Source organism: Oryctolagus cuniculus, chromosome 3, assembly GCF_051225735.1.
Source record: "Oryctolagus cuniculus isolate XC-2025 breed Fujian yellow rabbit chromosome 3, ASM5122573v1, whole genome shotgun sequence".
Taxonomy (NCBI): Eukaryota; Metazoa; Chordata; class Mammalia; order Lagomorpha; family Leporidae; genus Oryctolagus; species Oryctolagus cuniculus.
Window position 1 is genome coordinate 117,135,991 of NC_142869.1, and position 17,749 is coordinate 117,153,739.

Sequence of the window (17,749 nt, forward strand, 5' to 3'; positions counted from 1 at the left end):
ACTATGAGAAACAGTGACTTGATCAGCTCTTGTCCTGACGGTTGATGTACAATGTAATACTTTATCCATTTTAGTATTTTTTTTGTTCTAGTACCATTGGTTGAACTCTGTAATTAACACACAATTATTCTTAGGTGTTTAAATTTTAACTGAAAAGTGATCCCTGTTAGGAATTTGGAAAACATTATGTTGAGTGAAATAAGCCAATCCCAAAGGGACAAATACCACTTGTTCTCCTTGATAGGTGACAACTAACTGAGCACCAAAGAGGAAACCTGTTAAAGTGAAATGAACACTATGAGAAATGGTGACTTGATCAGCCCTCACCCTGACTGTTGATAAGCAGCTTAATATGTTATCCCTCTTAGTATTTTTTTGTTTGTTCTACTTAATACTTTTGGTTGAATATTGTAATCAATACACAATTCTTCTTAAGTGCTGAAACTTAACTGAAAAGTGATCGCTGTTAAATATAAGAGTGGGAATAAGAGAGGGAAGAGATGTGCAATTCGGGACATGCTCAAGCTGACTTACCTCAAACAGTAGAGTTAGAAACATACCAGGGGATTCGAATTCAATCCCATCGAGGTGGCATGTACCAATGCCATCTCACTAGTCCCAGTGATCAATTTCTGTTCACAATTGATCGTAATGATAGGACTAAGAACCAAAGGGATCACATAAACAAGACTAGTGTCTGCAAATACTAGCTGATAGAATCAAAAAGGGAGAGAATGATCCAACATGGGAAGTGAGATACACAGCAGACCCATAGAATGGCAAATGTCCTAACAGCACTCTGGCCTCATAATCAGCCCTTAAGGCATGCGGATCCGGCTGAAATGCCCATGAGAGTATTTCAGCCATGGAAAGCCAAGACACTCTGGGGGGAAAAAAAAAACCTAAATGAAAGATCTCCACGAGTGAGATCCCAGTGGAAAGAATGGGTCATCAAAGAAGGTGGTACCTTTCTCTGAAGGGAGGAGAGAACTTCCACTTTGACCATGGCCTTGTCTAAATATGATCAGAGTCGGTGAACTCAGGGGGCTTCCATAGCCTTGGCAGCTCATGACAAGAGCCTAGGGTGATTACTGATGCCATAAACAAGAGTGTCAATTTGTTAAGTCAACAACAGGAGTCACTGTGCACTTACTCCTCATGTAGGACCTTTGTCCTTAATGTGCTGTACATTGAGATTTAATGCTATAACTAGTACTCAAACAGTATTTTTCAGTTTATGTTTCTGTGTGGGAGCAAACTGTTGAAATCTTTACTTAATGTATGCTAAACTGATCTTCTGTATATAAAGAGAATCGAAAATGAATTTTGATGTGAATGGAAGGGGAGAGGGAGTGGATAAGGGGAGGGTTGCGGGTTGGAGGGACGTTATGGGGGGGAAGCCATTGTAATCAATATTCTGTACTTTGGAAATTTATATTCATTAAATAAAAGTTAAAAAAAAAGAAAAGAAAAAGACTTATTTACTTGAGAGGCATAGTTACAGACAGAGGGTGAGACAGAAAGAGAGGTCTTCCATCTGCTGGTTCACTCCCCAAATGACTGCAGCAGCTGGAGCTGGGCTGATCTGGGCTTAGGCACCTGGAGCTTCTTCTGGGTCCCCATATAGGTACAGGGGCCCAAGCACTTGCTCCATCTTCCACTGTTTTCCCAGGCCATAGCAGAGAGCTGGATCAGGAGTACCTGGGACATGAACTGGCGCCCATATAGGATGCCAGCACTGCAGGCAGAGGCTTTACCTACAATGCCACAGCCCGACCCCTCATTCTAGATTCTTAACACTTCAAACACAATTTCCCCAAATTTAACTCCCAATATTTGTTTCATTTTGCTTTCTTAGACAAAGTTATTCATAGACTGAAGAGTCTAGATGTGTTTCCTATTGCCACTTCTCAAGACTTCATAAATACTGACCTACACTTCCAGGAAGTTATGCCTGGCCCTCCCTCCTGTATACCTACAGCTGTAGAGGAGTGGGGGTGGGGATTTACAGCCCACCCCTCTCGCCAGAAATTAGGAACTCGAGAGGACTGAGCCAGGAACGTTTCCATCACCTCCCTCATTCACCAGCTCCTTTGCAACCACTGTTTTGGCCTCTGGAGCATCACCCTCCACCTGGGCAGCTGCCCCCGTCTGTTCCCATGGAGATCAGCCTCTCTAAGCACCTCCCGAAGACCTTCCCCCAGTCTCCCCACCTCACTCAGGATCAAGGCCAAAGTCGCTGGCGCGGCCAAGCTCTGCAGCACCTCGCCAGCCCCTCACCTCCTTAACGCCCCAGCCACATTTCTTTCTGTTCTTTGCCTCATTCCCCACTCCCCTCTTTAGACCCCTCTGAGGGACTGTACCTCCCCCTTCTTGAGGGGCTCTCTCACATGCCACCCTTCCTCAATACCCAGCCCACATTTAAAACTATAAATGTCCAATTCTCTATGGCCCTAAAAAACTCCATTAAACTCCTGTTTGGGGACTGCGGTGTGGCACAGAGGGTTATGTCAAAGCCTGTAATGCCAGCATCCCACAGGAGCTCCAGTCAGAGTTTCAGCTACTCCACTTTCAACCCAGCTCCCTGCTAATACACCTGGGAAAGCAGAGGAAGACAGGCCAACTCCTTGGGCCCCTGCACCCACAGGGGAGATCCCTAAGGAGTTTCTGGCTCCTGCCTTTGGCTTGGCCTGGCCCAGGCTATTGGGGCCATTTGGGGAATGAACTACTGGACAGAAGATCTTTCTTGGTAACTGCCTTTCTTTTTTTTTTTTTTTTTTTTTTTTTGACAGCCAGAGTGGACAGTGAGAGAGAGACAGAGAGAGAAAGGTCTTCCTTTTGCCGTTGGTTCACCCTCCAATGGCCGCCGCTGCAGCCGGCGCACCGCGCTGATCGATGGCAGGAGCCAGGATCCAGGTGCTTTTCCTGGTCTCCCATGGGGTGCAGGGCCCAAGCACCTGGGCCATCCTCCACTGCACTCCCTGGCCATAGCAGAGAGCTGGCCTGGAAGAGGGGCAACCGGGACAGAATCCGGTGCCCCGACCGGGACTAGAACCCGGTGTGCCGGCGCCGCAAGGTGGAGGATTAGCCTATTGAGCCACGGCGCCGGCTGGTAACTGCCTTTCAAGTAAAAATGTTTAAGTATCATGTTAACTATTATCCCCAGTGTAACTTCCATGATTGCAAGGATTCGTGTATTTGATCCACTGCTGTCTTCCAAGGTCTAATACACTGGCGACTGAAGAAAGCATCATTCATGTAACTAGTGTTTGACGGACACCTGCTACGACCGTTTCTCAGTTCTGTAGGGCACTGCCCCGGCCCTTAATGAACCGGATGGAGAAAGGCCCCACGCACACGAACGTGCAACAGAGGGCTGAAACCCAGAGCCACAGGAGGGTCAGAGTTCAGAGTGAGAGACCTCCGCTCGGCCTTTCTGGGGGGCCAGTCCCGCATCCCACCACCCGGCAGCCCCCAGACAGCAGAGGGTCCCCCTCGCCACACCCGGGCAGACAGGTTACCTATCCCGAGGTGCACCTTCCGGCATCTTCACGCCGAGCACTAGATTTAAGAAAACAAACCCAAAGCCCTCTGCTCTCGGCCCCCGCCCCCTCCCCATCGGCCGGGACTAACCCCAGGACCCGACCCCTCCCTGCCAAGCGCGCCCTACTTCCGCGATCCCCACCTGCTCCCGGCGTCCCCTTCGGCTCCTGCCCGCGCGTGCGCGAGCAGGCCCACGTGGGCTCGGGCGGGGCTGGACACGCCCCTAGAGTAAAGCGGGCTTCTGATTGGCTGCTCGACGCTCGCCCGAGCCGGGCTGGGACGCCTAGGGCTGCACTTGCAAAGGCGCTTGCCAGTCCGCTCCTACGCTCTTGCTTCCTGTCTCTCGCCTTCTCCGTGGCTCCCGGGGATTTTTGCATCGCGGCCAGCATGTCTCAGGTACGACGCGTGCCCAGGCAGCCTGCAAAGATGCAGCGGGACCGGACGCCGGGGTGGGGTCTCCACGAGCTGAATCCCTCAGGGTCGCCCCCTTTAATGCTCGCGGTTGCTCCTGGCCCCTTGCCCAGCCTGGATGCCTTGGGCCGAGCCTTGTGAGCGGAACTTTCCATGTTGGGACCTCTGGAGCTGCTGCCCGCCCCGCAGCGCCTGGAAGGTCGCGCGTGGGGTGGACTTGGCGATGATTGGAGGCGAACGTCCCAGATGGAAAGACGGGGGACGATGTGCGAGGGGAAGGGAGGGAGGCCCCCATCCGAAAGGAATGGCCGGACTCGGGGCGTCGCGGCGGGGCGAGGACCTAAAGGTCCAGGAGGCCAGCCGCCAGAGGGGGATTCGCGGCCGGGGGAGAAGGACGTGAGCCCTCCCCCTTCGCTGCAGTGTAGACCTTGTCCAAGATCCAGTTCTACGGGGCGACCTTTCGGCTCCTCCCACTTGCCTTTCCCTGGGCTGGGCGCGGGGACAGAGGTCGCCCGCGGCCCCAGCGGCTCCTGCTGCTGACCCCATAGCACGCGGGCCCTGTCCCCTCCTCCCCTGTCCTGAGCACGCCCTGCCACCCCCCCCCCCCCGTGCACCAGCCAGGGCTCCGCAGGGCTGAACCATTCCCCGAAGTGGGCCGGGCAGCTTTCCCACCGAGTGCACCTCGCTCGCAGGCAGTCCCCGCTGCCTCCAGCACCTGAGCGCTCAGGACCCAAGACTGCCCAGGGTTGGGCAGGATCTTTTCTAACTGCCCTGTGGCGGCGGGGAGCTGCCCTTCCCCGACCAGTGTTGCAGGAGGAAGTGCCTGACTGTCTGCCCTCTCCATCCCCACCCTCTGGGGGCCGGGTTCAAGCGAGGCTAGACTCAACACCTCTCCTCCTGTAACAGACCCTCATTGCTTTCCTTAACCGCCCACTCAGGCTGAGTTTGAGAAAGCTGCAGAGGAAGTTAAGAACCTCAAGACCAAGCCAGCAGACGCAGAGATGCTGTTTATCTACAGCCATTACAAACAGGCAACCGTGGGTGACGTCAACACAGGTATGCCGAGCCCAGGTTAGGCGCCACCACTCTTCAAGGCAGGCCGCGGCCAGTGGCCTTGGCAGCTTGAGTGGCAGTCTGTGGGAGCGCCCCTATGGGTTCTCAGTGGCTCAGGGAGCAGAATTCAAATCCTGGTTTTGAAAGGGCTTCACCAGTGATCACCAGCGGCTCCCATCTGTGAGCTAGGAAGCCAAGGTCCCAGCTCGGACGAGACTCACTCTACACGCTCACGCACAGTACCTGTGTTGAGCCGTGCTGCCACCGCCCTAGATGGGCCAGGACCAAAGTGGGTGCACTTGGCCATCTGATGGCAGGGCAGGAGTGGAGAAGCACCTGGCTTTGTGCATCAGGTGAGAAGCACTTTTGCTGCCAGCAGCCTGATGACTGTTCCCTCTCCATAAATCCTGTGCTGTGTTTTGAGGCTGTGCTTTGGGCAACCATGTTTTGTAATACTCTTATCTCTCCCGCCTTGGGCAGTGTTGCTTCTGCCCCCAAGTCCCCGAGAGGAGGGTGTGTCAGTAGAGCAACGCAGGTCCGTGCAAACTCAGACTTGGTGCCCATGGTGGCACGGAAAGAGACCTCCCTGCTCCTGGGTGGGAGAAAGGCAAACTTAGCCCCTGTGCTGCAGTGGCTGGGGTGGAGGGTGGAGCAGGTGGGCTGGTCACTTGGCTGGAAGCAGGAGGCAGTGCCCAGAGCTAAGGATGACAGGCAATGCAAAGCGAAGCCCTGGTTGCACAGCAAGGTCTGTGGCCGAGCAGAGTTTTTCAGTGGCTTTGTGGGCTGTGGGGAAGGAGAGGTGAAGTGGGGATGGCCAGAGGGGCTGAGTTGCTTTTCTGGCCTCTGCTTTGGCCGAGCCACTTGCTTTCACAGGAGTGTGGGTAGCCTGGCTCAGGAATCAGTCACCTCTCCGTCAGGAAGATGTCCGTTCGCTCTAGGGCTGAACTCTTCAGTACAGGAGCTACGAGCCATGTGCAGCTTTGCAAATTTTAATAGAAGATAAGTCCATTAAATAGCATGAAGAGGTCAGGCTTCGGCTGCGTCCGTGTATAGCACATTTCAGGGGCTTGGTAGCCACGTGTATTGGTTGGCTTCCGAATCAGATGTCACCGATGTACGGTTCCATTGAGGCAGAAATAGCTGCTGGATACCACTGTGGGGTTCTCCTGAGGATTCCGCAGGCTTCTCCAGGAGTCCCTGGAGTGCATCTCGAAAAGTGCTCGGGCCACTCAAGGTCTCTCAGGTGCAGTGCTCCAGGCTGTGGACGCTGCCGTCGCTGCCACTGGCAGTGAACTTGGCCAGCACAGAGGTAGTGAGTCTTGCCCAACTGCAGATGATAACAGGTTGGTAAGCATAAACACCATGGTGTAACTTAAAGAAACCTCGCCCTCAGTTACAGCTCCCACAGATCAGCAAGAAATAGACTAACGGTTGGGCAGAAAAATGGAGCAAGGATTTGAAGAGACAGCTTGCAGGCAAGGACGCCTAGAAGATGGTTACAGCAGTGCATCAGGGAGAGGAATCTTATAGCTGAGGAATCTTGCAGCCGAGAGCACGCATGGGAGGAAGCCTGAGATGTTGCAGTTCTTCTCCTATTCTCGCTGATCTTTATGTTTGGATTTCGGGACACCTGGGTTTCGTGAGGCAGGCCCCACCATGCCAGGCACCTTTAACTCCAGGACAGATCCTAGAAGCAGGAGGTCTGATAAAAGATGACTTTTGCGGCCAGAAAGTTGATAACAAGTTCTCTGTTGGAACTGGAAGCAGATCTAAACGTCTTCTCTCATTTAAGAGCGGCCTGGGATGTTGGACCTCAAAGGCAAAGCCAAGTGGGATGCCTGGAACGAGCTGAAAGGTAATTGTCCTGAGCAGCCTCCCTCTCTGTGAAGCTGGGCAGTGGAGGACTGCTTTATGAAGCATAAGAGACGCAGTCCAGGAGGCCCACCCGGAAACCGGCCAGGCCTGGGCCACAGCAGGGGGCATCCTGGCCCACCTACTTTTTCTCTAAATACCATTTATACCTTTTCTATAAAGCACCATCTCGGAGCACGGGTGTCAGCTGGAGGGGATGGGGGGGTGCACTTGTTGTGGGCCCTGCGTGTGATCAGAATCAGCGATGGGTTCCTCCTATACCACTTCCCTCCCCCAAAAGGCCAGACAGTGCCCCCCTCCCACCCAAGAGGCCCTCCCCAGTTCCCTTGCAGCCAGAGGGCGCGTATAAGAAGGGAATGAGCTAATGCAGGGGCAAGCTGCTGGCAGGCTGTGTGAATGGAGCTATTCTGTGCCGAGCGATGGCAGCCAAGAAGTCTCCAAGCTCCTACTTAGTCACGTGCCACCTGTGCCAGCAAGACCCAAAAGCTGGCAGCAAAGCTCCTGGCGGCTTGTGTCCTCGCTAGCCGGCCGCTGAATAAGCCCTCTGTCCTCCTGCAAAATGAGAAACCCTTGAATTCAGGAAGGGCTGCGAAACAATGAATCCACTCCTAGGATATCCAAGTAACCGCAGAGGGAATGCCCGCTCGCCCACCCGCCCGTCCATTCTCGTCGGGCAGTTCTCAAACCCCAGGTACTTGCTGGTGCTCCCAGCACGCCCCTGGCCCCCCCCCCCCCAGCATCCAGGAAACTGGGTGAGCCCGTCTCTGAGGAGCGCATTCAGTGTCCTTTGTGCTACAGCAGGAAGACAAAGACCTGCCTCATTCCCATCCAAGTAGCAGTTGCTTTCGCTTGCTGTTCTCGAAACTTTTCTCATCACTGTAGTCAGAGGAGAAGAGGCTGGCCGGCTTGGCTTCTTCACGGCTGGCTTTGCTTAACAAGCTCCTGGAGATACCAACCTGGTGCAGAAATACTTGATAAGCCAAAGCCAACCAGGAGAGTGAACGGGAACCAGCGAAATTGCTGCGGTGATGGCCCCTGCCTGTCTGCAGGGCCCAGCCTCTCTCCTAGGGGCTCATCCTGGCTGCTGCCCCACGGCTGGGGAACACGGGTAGCTAGCAGGCCAGGCATAGACCTCAGGCCAGCCAGCCTCACCCCCCCCACCATGAGCTCAGGGCTCAGTGGGGCAGTCACAACACTAGGCTACACCCCCTTTTTTCTTTTTTTTTTTTTTTTTTGACAGGCAGAGTGGACAGGGAGAGAGAGAGAGTGACAGACAGAAAGGTCTTCCTTTGCCGTTGGTTCACCCTCCAATGGCCGCTACAGCTGGTGCACTGTGGCTGGCACACCGTGCTGATCCAAAGGCAGGAGCCAGGTGCTTCTCCTGGTCTCCCATGGGGTGCAGGGCCCAAGCACTTGGGCCATCCTCCATTGCACTCCCGGGCCACAGCAGAGAGCTGGCCTGGAAGAGGGGCAACCGGGACAGAATCCGGCGCCCCCACCAGGACTAGAACCTGGTGTGCTGGCGCCGCAAGGCAGAGGATTAGCCTTGTGAGCCGCGGCGCCGGCCAAGGCTACACCCCTTTAAGGCTAAATCTTGGCAGGTGTCTCTGTGCAAAATACCCATGACAAGTGACTTAGGAGGCAAAGGCAGGTGGATTTAGCCCACGGTTTTGGGTCCACAGTCCAGATGGCAGAGGGAAGTGGGTCACGAGGCAGTTGAGGAGCAGAGTGGAGGGGCCCAGGCTCTGGCTTCCATCACAGCCCCCTTGCAAGAACTCGAGGTCACACAAGAATGACCAAGGTCTCGCCCAATGACCTGAGGACCTCCCAACAGTCTGCCCTGGCGATCCAGGACTCTGGGGGACACTGAGCATCCCCTCGTACTGCCCCCCCCCCCCCCGGAGCTGTCTAGGGTCCTTGAGCCTGCTTGCTGCCTCCTTGCCTAATACTCTTGTCGGTTCCTCGCAGGGACTTCCAAGGAGAGCGCCATGAGAGCGTACGTGGACAAAGTGGAGGAGCTCAAGCAGAAGTACGGAATCTAAGGGTCCGGATGATGCTCCCGGCCGCACACTTAACTAAACCAATAGGCCTTGTTTTTCTAATACTGCAGATGATGGGTGTGCCAGCATGGAAATAGCCAGCGAACCCCACGTCCCAGGGCTCCTCAGATGGGGCTCTAGCAGAGTGAGGGCTGAACGGCTCATTGACCTGCCCTGAGTAGTTTTTTATCCGAGATCCATTAAAAGTTCATTTGTTACTCTAAGTCTTCAGTAGTCTGGGCTCTTGAAATAATTCACCCCTCTGATCACCAATGCTCCCTTCCTCTTTGGAAAGATTTTCCCGAGAGTGTTATGGCTCGCCCTACCCTAGACTCACCAGAGTGTGGGGCAGGCAGGTGGTGCCACTCTGTCCCCAAGCCTGGTATGAGCTCCCTCTGGGTGGGGAGAAGGATTATGGAAGTGGCCTTTCTTCCCCATCGAAGCCACACTGAGGAGGGGCAGGTGAATGCTGGGCAGGGACTCCCAGCCTCTATGTAGGACACTGATGATCTTGGACTCCCTGAGTTCTGTGAGGTCCAGCCAGCCCCGTGATTCCTGATGTGTGAGCAAGGGTAGAAGAAGCTGCCAGTAGCAGTGAAGTGTGCCTCTGCTCTGACCCAAGGCATTCTCGAGGGCCCCACGGGAGCTTGGCCAGAGGTACCCACTGGGGTCAACATACAGGTATAAGGGGGAGGTTGCAGAGCAGTGAGGTGTGGGCTTGACGCTGAGGGCATGGGTTGTTGGGTGGCTGCTGCAGTCCTGCTGGGGGTGATAGTGTCCCCATTTGCAGGTGGGGGAGCTGAGGCAGGCAAGGATTCCAGAGAAGCTCTCGGAGACCAGGTAGCCCTCATCTCCTTCCTTCTCTAGGGCCTGTGCCCTGGTCTTAGACATTCAGCCTTGTCCCCAGAACAGCAGGGCCTGAGAAGAACTGGCCAGGACATACACTAAGAACCAGCTTTCAGATGCACATCGCCCTGGTTCAGATGCCCTTGCCTCCCCCCAGGTCAGCCAGGAGGATGGTTGCTTTGTTAAGTCTGGGGTGTGGGGACCCCTCTGCAAGACAGGACTTCGACCTGTGGGGAATAGATGGGCATGAGGGTCACAGGTGTGTTTAGATCAGCAGCCATTGAGAGCAGTGATACCTTGGCTTCTGGCCCAGCAGCTCTGGTGTGTAGGGTGCTTCAAAAAGTTCTTGGAAAATAGAATTAAAATACATGCTTATTTGGGTGCACCCAAGTTATGAAATGCGGGTATGGTTTTTCATAATACACATTTCCTGTAACTTTTTAAAGACTCACTCCACGTGGATTTCAGGATGTGGGCACCCAAATAAATATGTCTTTTAATTTCACTTTCTACTCATCTTTCAGAGCAGCCTCGTACACAAGGAGGTTGCTCCAGCAAAGCTAGGGTTTGCGATCTGAAACCGAGACAGATGCACGGCCCAGGAGAGGTGACTTCCAGAGTGACAGTTGTCATTTATGTGGGAGTTCATAACAGGGAGGCTGCCAAAACCTCCACACCCAGGTACCTGCACAGCACCCCAGGGAGGCACTAGGGAGCCATAGCCTCTCACCTGTCACTGTCCCTTTATCATCTCCCTTGCTCAGGAGTAAAGGAGAGACAACCCAAGTTGTCTAAGATGTTCTGTCCAATCACACCTGGCTGCAGAGTGGGTCCTAGCCCACCTGCCCGGAAGCCAGTAGTGAGCCTTGGATGAGATTGGCAGAAGCCTTGGGAAGCTCCTGGCGTGGAGCCAGCGCCCAGTGTGTCAGGTTTATCGGGAGTGTTGTCCCACCAGCTCTCGAGCCATTTGGTCCGCAGCAACATCCTTTGCAGCATCTGTAAGTCAAGGACTTGCCCTGTGAGCCAACTATCACTTCTGTGGTAGCACTGCGGAGGGAGTGGGTGACAGAAGCATCTGCCCAGTGTTCTGTGCTGCTTATGAGAGGCTGCCTGCCTGGCGGGCTGGTGCCTGGGCAGCTCCCTGTGTCTCCACGGCTGCCCAAACTCAAAGAAGCCCCAGTGACAACGGGCCAGTGTGACCCTCTGCAGGTGCACTGTGCCCAGGGCGGGTTACGACTAAGTGACATTTCTCCACTGCGTGGGAGGGTGAAGGCTGGGATCCCAAGGCAGTGAGGGCACTGCCGCCATGGCCTCCAGTTAGAAGCCATCACTGGAGCTGGCATTGTGGCATAGCAGGTGAAGCCGACACCTGCGACACCAGCATCCCATATGGACGTCGGTTCAAGCCCTGGCTGCTGTAGCTCCCTGCTAATGCGCCTGGGAAAGCAGAGAGAGATGGCCAGTGTGCTTGGGCCCCAGCCACCCATGGAGGAGACCTGGATGAAGCTCCTGGTTTCAGTCTGGCCCAGCCCTGGCTGTTGCAACCATTTGGGGAGTGAACCAGCAGGTGGAAGGTCTCTCTCTTTCTCCCTCTTTCTGAAATTCTGCCTTTCAAATAAATAAATAATCTTTAAAAACTTTTTAAAATAAAGAATCCATCACTTACTGAGTACCTGCTAGGGCCAGGCTCTAACTTAGGTTTTTTGCTTCAGTTATTTAAAAACAAAAGAACAAGACAAATTGATTATTTATTTGAAAGGAAGAATGAGAGAGAGAGAGAGAGATCTTCCATCTGCTGATTCACTTCCCAAATGACTACAATGGCTCAGGAGGCTGGAATTCCATCTGGGTCTCCCAGGTAGGTAGCAGGGACCCAGGCATTTGGGCCACTTTTCACTGCTTTCCCAGGCACGTTAGCAGGGAGCTGGATCAGAGGGTGGAGGAGCTGGGTGCCCATGGGATGCTGGTGTCACAGGCAGTGACTCAACCCCCTGTGCCTCGCTGCCAGCTCCATTCATTTCTTGCCTTTGTCCCCTGTGCCTTTAAGATGGGACTTGCACCTCATTACTGGGTAATGGAGACCTCTGCGACCAATATTCCCGTGAGGAAATGAACAGAGGCGATATAAACAAATGCAAACCCAGGGCTCTGTGGCCTGGGAAGGCAGCCCTCGTCCCCCTGCCCCCTTCCTCATGTCACCTGGCTGCCACTCAGCTGTGCATCCGTACGGATATAACACGTGTGATAGCATCTTGCTGAGCCAGCACAGCGTAAGCTGCTGGTGTGAATGAAATCCCACACTCAGCTGTGCGACTAGTTCCTGAGCGCTGACTTGGAAAAGCAGGTCCCACTTCCGAAGCTGGAGTGGCACCCAGGTGAGCTGGAATGTTTTTAAGCCCCTGGGGAGGTTCTGGGGGGCTCGGTCAGGCTTGGGAGGCTCCTCCCCCTCTCTAAGCAGTAGCACTGGTCTCACAGAGTCCTGGGTACAGGGTGTCCCGCCTAGGAGGCCACAGCAGCCTCGGGGGCGTGGTCTATCAACAGCCCAGGGCTGTATCCCAAGGAGTTAGCTGGGAACATGCGGTTAGTGGTAGGGGCCGCCAGCCAGCCCAGTGCCTCCGGGTGCTGCCCACAGCCACTCCGCCATGCATGTCGCCTCCAATCCAGTTTGGGTGACAGACTTACTTGTGAATCCCACTTCCATCTTTGGGGGCTGGCCCATGTTTCTTCTTGGAGACTCAGTTTCTCCCTCTTGGAAAATGAGCAGATTCTGCCCCTCACAGGGCTGATAGCAATGGGTCGAGCGCTTAGCACAAGGCCCACCCAGCCAGTCCGCAATTGGCCGGAGGGCTTCCTGGCACGGATGCTTTCCATTCCAGGCCCAGAGCTATGCAGGCACCTCGTCACCCCTGGCAGTGCTCCCCAGCTCGGGGGTTCAACGTGCAAGCAAATGGGCTTGGACAGAGAGCATCCTCTGCTCACAAAAGGACTTGTCGGGTCCAGGACTCCAAGAGACAGCGCTCTCCATCGGAAGCAGGCATCTTGAGGCAACATGGAAAGGCCGCCACTGCCGAGGTTAAATAGACATGGGGCCAGTTCTGTTGCCTCTATACGCCTCAGTTTCTCCATCAGTAAAATGGGGCTGAGCACAAGGTGTTGTGACCCGTGAAAGCCAGAAGGAGGAAAAGGGAAGCCATCAGGGCTGGTTGGTTTGGCTCGGGTCCCAGGGTCAGGCTGGGAAGTCATGAGGGGGTGGGTTAAGTAGCCAGATGATGAAAGGTTCTTGGAATTAAATTACAGGTATTTTGAGTTGAGGATGAGCCAAGAGAACTCGCCGACGGGGACGGCTTCTTACAGAGTTGTGCCTTTGAGACCCGGGTCGGAGCAAGATGATGCCTGTGCCCTGGGTGATACCCACTCTAGGTTCTTCGATCAACACACACACACACACACACACACACAATACAAATCAACAAGAGGCCAATGTGCAGCCCAGGTAAGGTTTATTGGAGACTTCTGTCTGAGCACCAGCACGACAGCACCAAGCAAAGACATTCCACCAGTGAGGGGAGCTGAGCAGGGTTCTTATCAGGTGGGGAGGCATGGCAACGCCCCCTCAGCACACGGCACTTCAGTTTGCACCCGGCTCAGTGCTTTGCACAGGCGCAGTTGGGTCTTCTGGTTTGCATACACACATTCAAACCAGCCACATTGCTCACTACCGCCACCCCAGGAAGGCCCCACCCCAGTTGCATTGGGCCATCCTGGGCTTGCCTGCAGGCTGGGCAAGTCCCTAACCGGGCAGCAGGGGGTCTTTGGCAGTCAGGGTCTGCACCATCCTTGTTCTTAGTTCAGAGCTGGAGACGGATACATAAGTCAGGACACAGGCATTTGTCGGGCTGGGAGGGGTTTGAATTAGCTGCTTTCTCAGGCCATTAGCAGGGAGTTGGATGGGAAGTGGAGCAGCAGGGACTTGAACCTCCGCCCAAATGGGATGCCAGTGTCACAGGCAGCTGCTTAACCCACTATGCCACAACGCCAGCCCCAAGCACTTTCACTTTCAGGGCTTCTCTGAGTTACCAGCATCTCTGCTCTTGTGTTTGGAGCCATTATAAGTAAAAGAAGGCTCGTGGGGGCCCAAGTGCAGTGATAGCCCGATGGTCCATTTGATCACAGAGACTGTCTCTAAGCTGTGGTTGGGCAGAGTATGGAGTGTGGACGCACTGGACAGAAGGATGCTTCCCGCCCCATGCGGGACAGCACAAGGTTTTATCATGCTACTCCACAAGGCCTGCAATGTAACACTTCTGAGCTGTTATTTCTGGAACTTTCCGTGGAACGTTTTCACACCGTGGTGGATGGCGAGAGACTGAAATCACAGAATGCAAAACCACGGATGAGGGCGCCCTACCGTAGGAGCCCTGCAGATGTGAGTGAGGTAAGGATCGCAAGCCAAGTTCATCCTGGATTTAGCGGGGGCCCCTGAGCCAATGAATGGCGTGTGAGACTCAGATACACAGAGAAAAAGGCCACTCAAACCTGGGCCAGAGAGCGGAGTGAGGCATCGACAAGCCAAGGAACATCGTAAAGACTGATGGATTTATCTGAAAGTTGGGGCTACAGAGGGAGAGAGCGAGCGCGCCTCCTTCTGTTGTTTCACTCCCAGGCCGAAGCCAGGAGCTAGGAGCTTTATCTGGGTCTCCCACATGGGTGCAGGGGCCCAAGCACTGGGGCCATCTATTTTTATAGATATTAATCTATGTATAATGATATGTGTCGGCCGGCGCCGCGGCTCACTAGGCTAATCCTCCACCTTGCGGCGCCGGCACACCGGGTTCTAGTTCCGGTCGGGGTGCCGGATTCTGTCCCGGTTGCCCCTCTTCCCTGCTGTGGCCAGGGAGTGCAGTGGAGGATGGCCCAAGTGCTTGGGCCCTGCACCCCATGGGAGACCAGGAGAAGCACCTGGCTCCTGGCTTCGGATCAGCGCGGTGCGCCGTGCAGCACACTGGCCGGGGCGGCCATTGGAGGGTGAACCAACGGCAAAGGAAGACCTTTCTCTCTATCTCTCTCTCTCACTGTCCACTCTGCCTGTCAAAAAAAAAAAAAAAATGTGTCAACTAAAAAATCTCTTACCAGGGGCTGGCGCTGTGGCATAGTAGGCTAAGCCTCCACCTGCAGCGCCGGCATCTCATATGGGCACTGGTTCATGTCCTGGCTGTGCCTCTTCAGATCCAGCTCCCTGCTAATGCTCTTGGGAAAGTAGTAGAAGATGGCCTAAGTGCTTGGGCCCCTACACCTGCATGGGAGACCTGGAAAAAGCTCTTGGCTCCTGGCTTCAGATCGGCTCAGCTCTGGCCATTGCAGCCATTTGAGGAGTGAACCAGTGGATGGAAGACCTCTCTCTGTCTGCCTCTACCTCTGTCTGTCACTCTTCCTCTCAAATAAAATAAAATTTTTTTTTACTTTTTTTTCCCCCCCAAAGAAACCTTTTATTTAATGAGTACACATGTCATAAGTACAACTTTAGGAATATAGTGATTCTTCCCACCATACCTGCCCTCCCACCCCACTTCCTCCTCCCGCTCCCATTCCCAGTCCCGTTCTCCATTAAGGTTCATTTTCAACTAACTTTATACACAGAAGACCAACTCTAGACTAAGTAAAGATTTCAACAGTTTTCATACACACACACATACACACACAAAACTGAGAACAAGTTTTACAGTTATCTCTCAAATAAATAAAATCTTTAAAAAAAAAAAAAACAACCTTTTACCAGCAATGTATAAAAATGCCTGCTGTCCCTTCCTGGCTAGCACTGAGCGTTATCAGTTCTAAAATTGTTCTATTTTTGTAATTTAGCAAATGACACAGGGGCTCTTGCAGGCTCCCTTGAAGGTGAAGGCATTCTGCTGGTGATCTTCTCCACGGCTCTCCCAGCCCCTCTCCCTGTCGCCCGGCCGCTCTCCCACACTCTGCTCGTTCATCCTGCCTCCTGTGGGGCTGTGGAGCCATTCCTCTCTCTCCATCCCAACTCAGGGCGCAGCAGGTCCCGTGTTTGCCTTGAACCAAGGTAGTGGGAGATCAGTCCCCTCCAGGAGCCCGCGGGAGCAGGCAGAGGTGCTAAGGGGGGGGGGGAGCCGGCTTAATTTCTGCCTCGCACGGCAAGCAGGTGGCAACACCGGGAGGGGAGATCCTCCCTCCACCTGCTGGTTCACTCCCCTAATGCCCACATAGCTCAGGCTAGGCCAGGCCAAAGCCCAGAATCCTGGAGCTGCCTCCTGGATCTCCCACGTGGGTAGCAGAGGCCCAGCCCTTGTGTCATCCTCTGCTGCCTACCAGACACATTAGCGAGGAGCTGGATGGGAGAAACCGTGACTCCAGCCAGGCACTCCGCCACGGGAGGAGGTTGACCCAAGCAGTGGTGAACCCAATGGGCCACAACACCGGTCCCCAAGCCATTATTGTAGTCACACTGCATGGCAGAGGACTTGTTTACTTCTTTCTCTCTGTTATTATGCAACATTTCCAACCTAAGGAAAAGTTGAAAGAATTTCACTGCGTGCATTGCACCTCAGCATTTAACTCGGGTTGCTTTTTCTTTTTTTAAACGATTCATTTTATTAATTTGAAAGGAAGAGACACAGACAGACAGATAGATAGTCAGAGACCCTCTACCTGCTGGTTCACTCCCCAAATGCCCATAACTGTCCAGGCAGGGCCAGGCTGAAGCTGGAAGCCAGGAACCCAGTCTGGGTCTCACGTGTGGGTGAATTACTTTTTTAAAAAATTATTTATTTGAAAGTCAGAGTTACACAGAGAGAGGAGAGGCAGAAAGAGAGAGAGAGAGAGAGAGAGAGAGAGAGAGAGAGTTCTTTCATCCACTGGTTCACTCCCCAATTGGATGCAACGGCCAGAGCTGCGGCGATCCGAAGCCAGGAGCCAGGAGCTTCTTCCTGGTCTCCCATGCGGGTGCAGGGGCCCAAGGACTTGGGCCATCTTCTACTGCTTTCCCAGGCCACAGCAGAGAGCTGGATGGGAAGTGGAGCAGCCAGGTCTTGAACCAGCACACATAAGGGATGCCAGCGCTTCAGGCCAGGGCGTTAACCCACTGTACCACAGCACCAGCCCTAGTGAATTACTTTTTATGCATTTCAAAGTAAGCTGCAGGTAACAGCAGGGACCCAACTACTTGAGCCATCACTGCTGCCCCAGGGCCTGCATTAGCAAGGGGTAAGTTGGGAGCCAGAACCAGGTATCAACCCCTGGCACTCCAATAGTGGATGCGGGAGTCTTAACTAGTGTCCTAATTGCTAGGCCAAACGCCTGCCCCTGAATGCCCTTTTGCTGCATTTCAAAGCAAGCTGCAGTTGTCAGTACGCTTCGCACTAATACTTGAGCATTCACATTGCCAGCCAGCGTTCAATGGTTGTCTACAGTTCTATTATTTCTTTGGGATGAAATAAATATACAACAAAATGCACAAGTCTTTAAAAAAAACCTTTCATGAGTTTCAACAAATGCATATGCTTGTAATAACCCAGATGCCTATCAGAACAGAGAACGTGGCCGGCGTTGTGGCTCAATAGGCTAATCCTCTGCCTTGCGGTGCCAGCACACCGGGTTCTAGTCCCGGTCGGGGCGCCGGATTCTGTCCCGGTTGCCCCTCTTCCAGGCCAGCTCTCTGCTGTGGCCAGGGAGTGCGGTGGAGGATGGCCCAAGTGCTTGGGCCCTGCACCCCATGGGAGACCAGGAGAAGCACCTGGCTCCTGCCTTCAGATAGGCGCGGTGCGCCGGCCACAGCACGCCAGCCGCGGCGGCCATTAGAGGGTGAACCAACGGAAAAAAGGAAGACCTTTCTCTCTGTCTCTCTCTCTCTCACTGTCCACTCTGCCTGTCAAAAATTAAAAAATAAAATAGAACACAGAACGTGACTGGCATTCTAGAAAGTTCCCCCATGGTCTCTCCCACCTGGTGTCTGTCATCAT

General features: G+C 53.9%; 2 protein-coding genes across 6 annotated transcripts in view; one reads left to right on the top strand and one right to left on the bottom strand.

The window, feature by feature from the left end:
* Nucleotides 1-3,816, bottom strand: part of C3H2orf76 (chromosome 3 C2orf76 homolog) — a 93,047-nt gene extending 89,231 nt beyond the window's left edge. For 4 of the 5 annotated variants that reach the window (XM_070071021.2, XM_070071020.2, XM_002712379.6 and 1 more), the window contains exon 1: nucleotides 3,686-3,756. The gene's annotated coding sequence lies outside the window, so the exon portion shown is untranslated. Of the gene's footprint in view, nucleotides 1-3,685 lie in introns of all 5 variants that reach the window. The other variant, XM_089329334.1, reaches the window with a different exon arrangement.
* A 66-nt stretch (nucleotides 3,817-3,882) lies between these two features.
* Nucleotides 3,883-9,133, top strand: DBI (diazepam binding inhibitor, acyl-CoA binding protein; the record flags this gene model as incomplete). The annotated part of the gene is given in 4 exon segments (NM_001082113.1): nucleotides 3,883-3,939; nucleotides 4,893-5,010; nucleotides 6,800-6,862; nucleotides 8,848-9,133. Coding segments are annotated over 4 exon segments (264 nt in total). The 5' UTR covers nucleotides 3,883-3,930.
* Nucleotides 9,134-17,749: the final 8,616 nt, after the last annotated feature.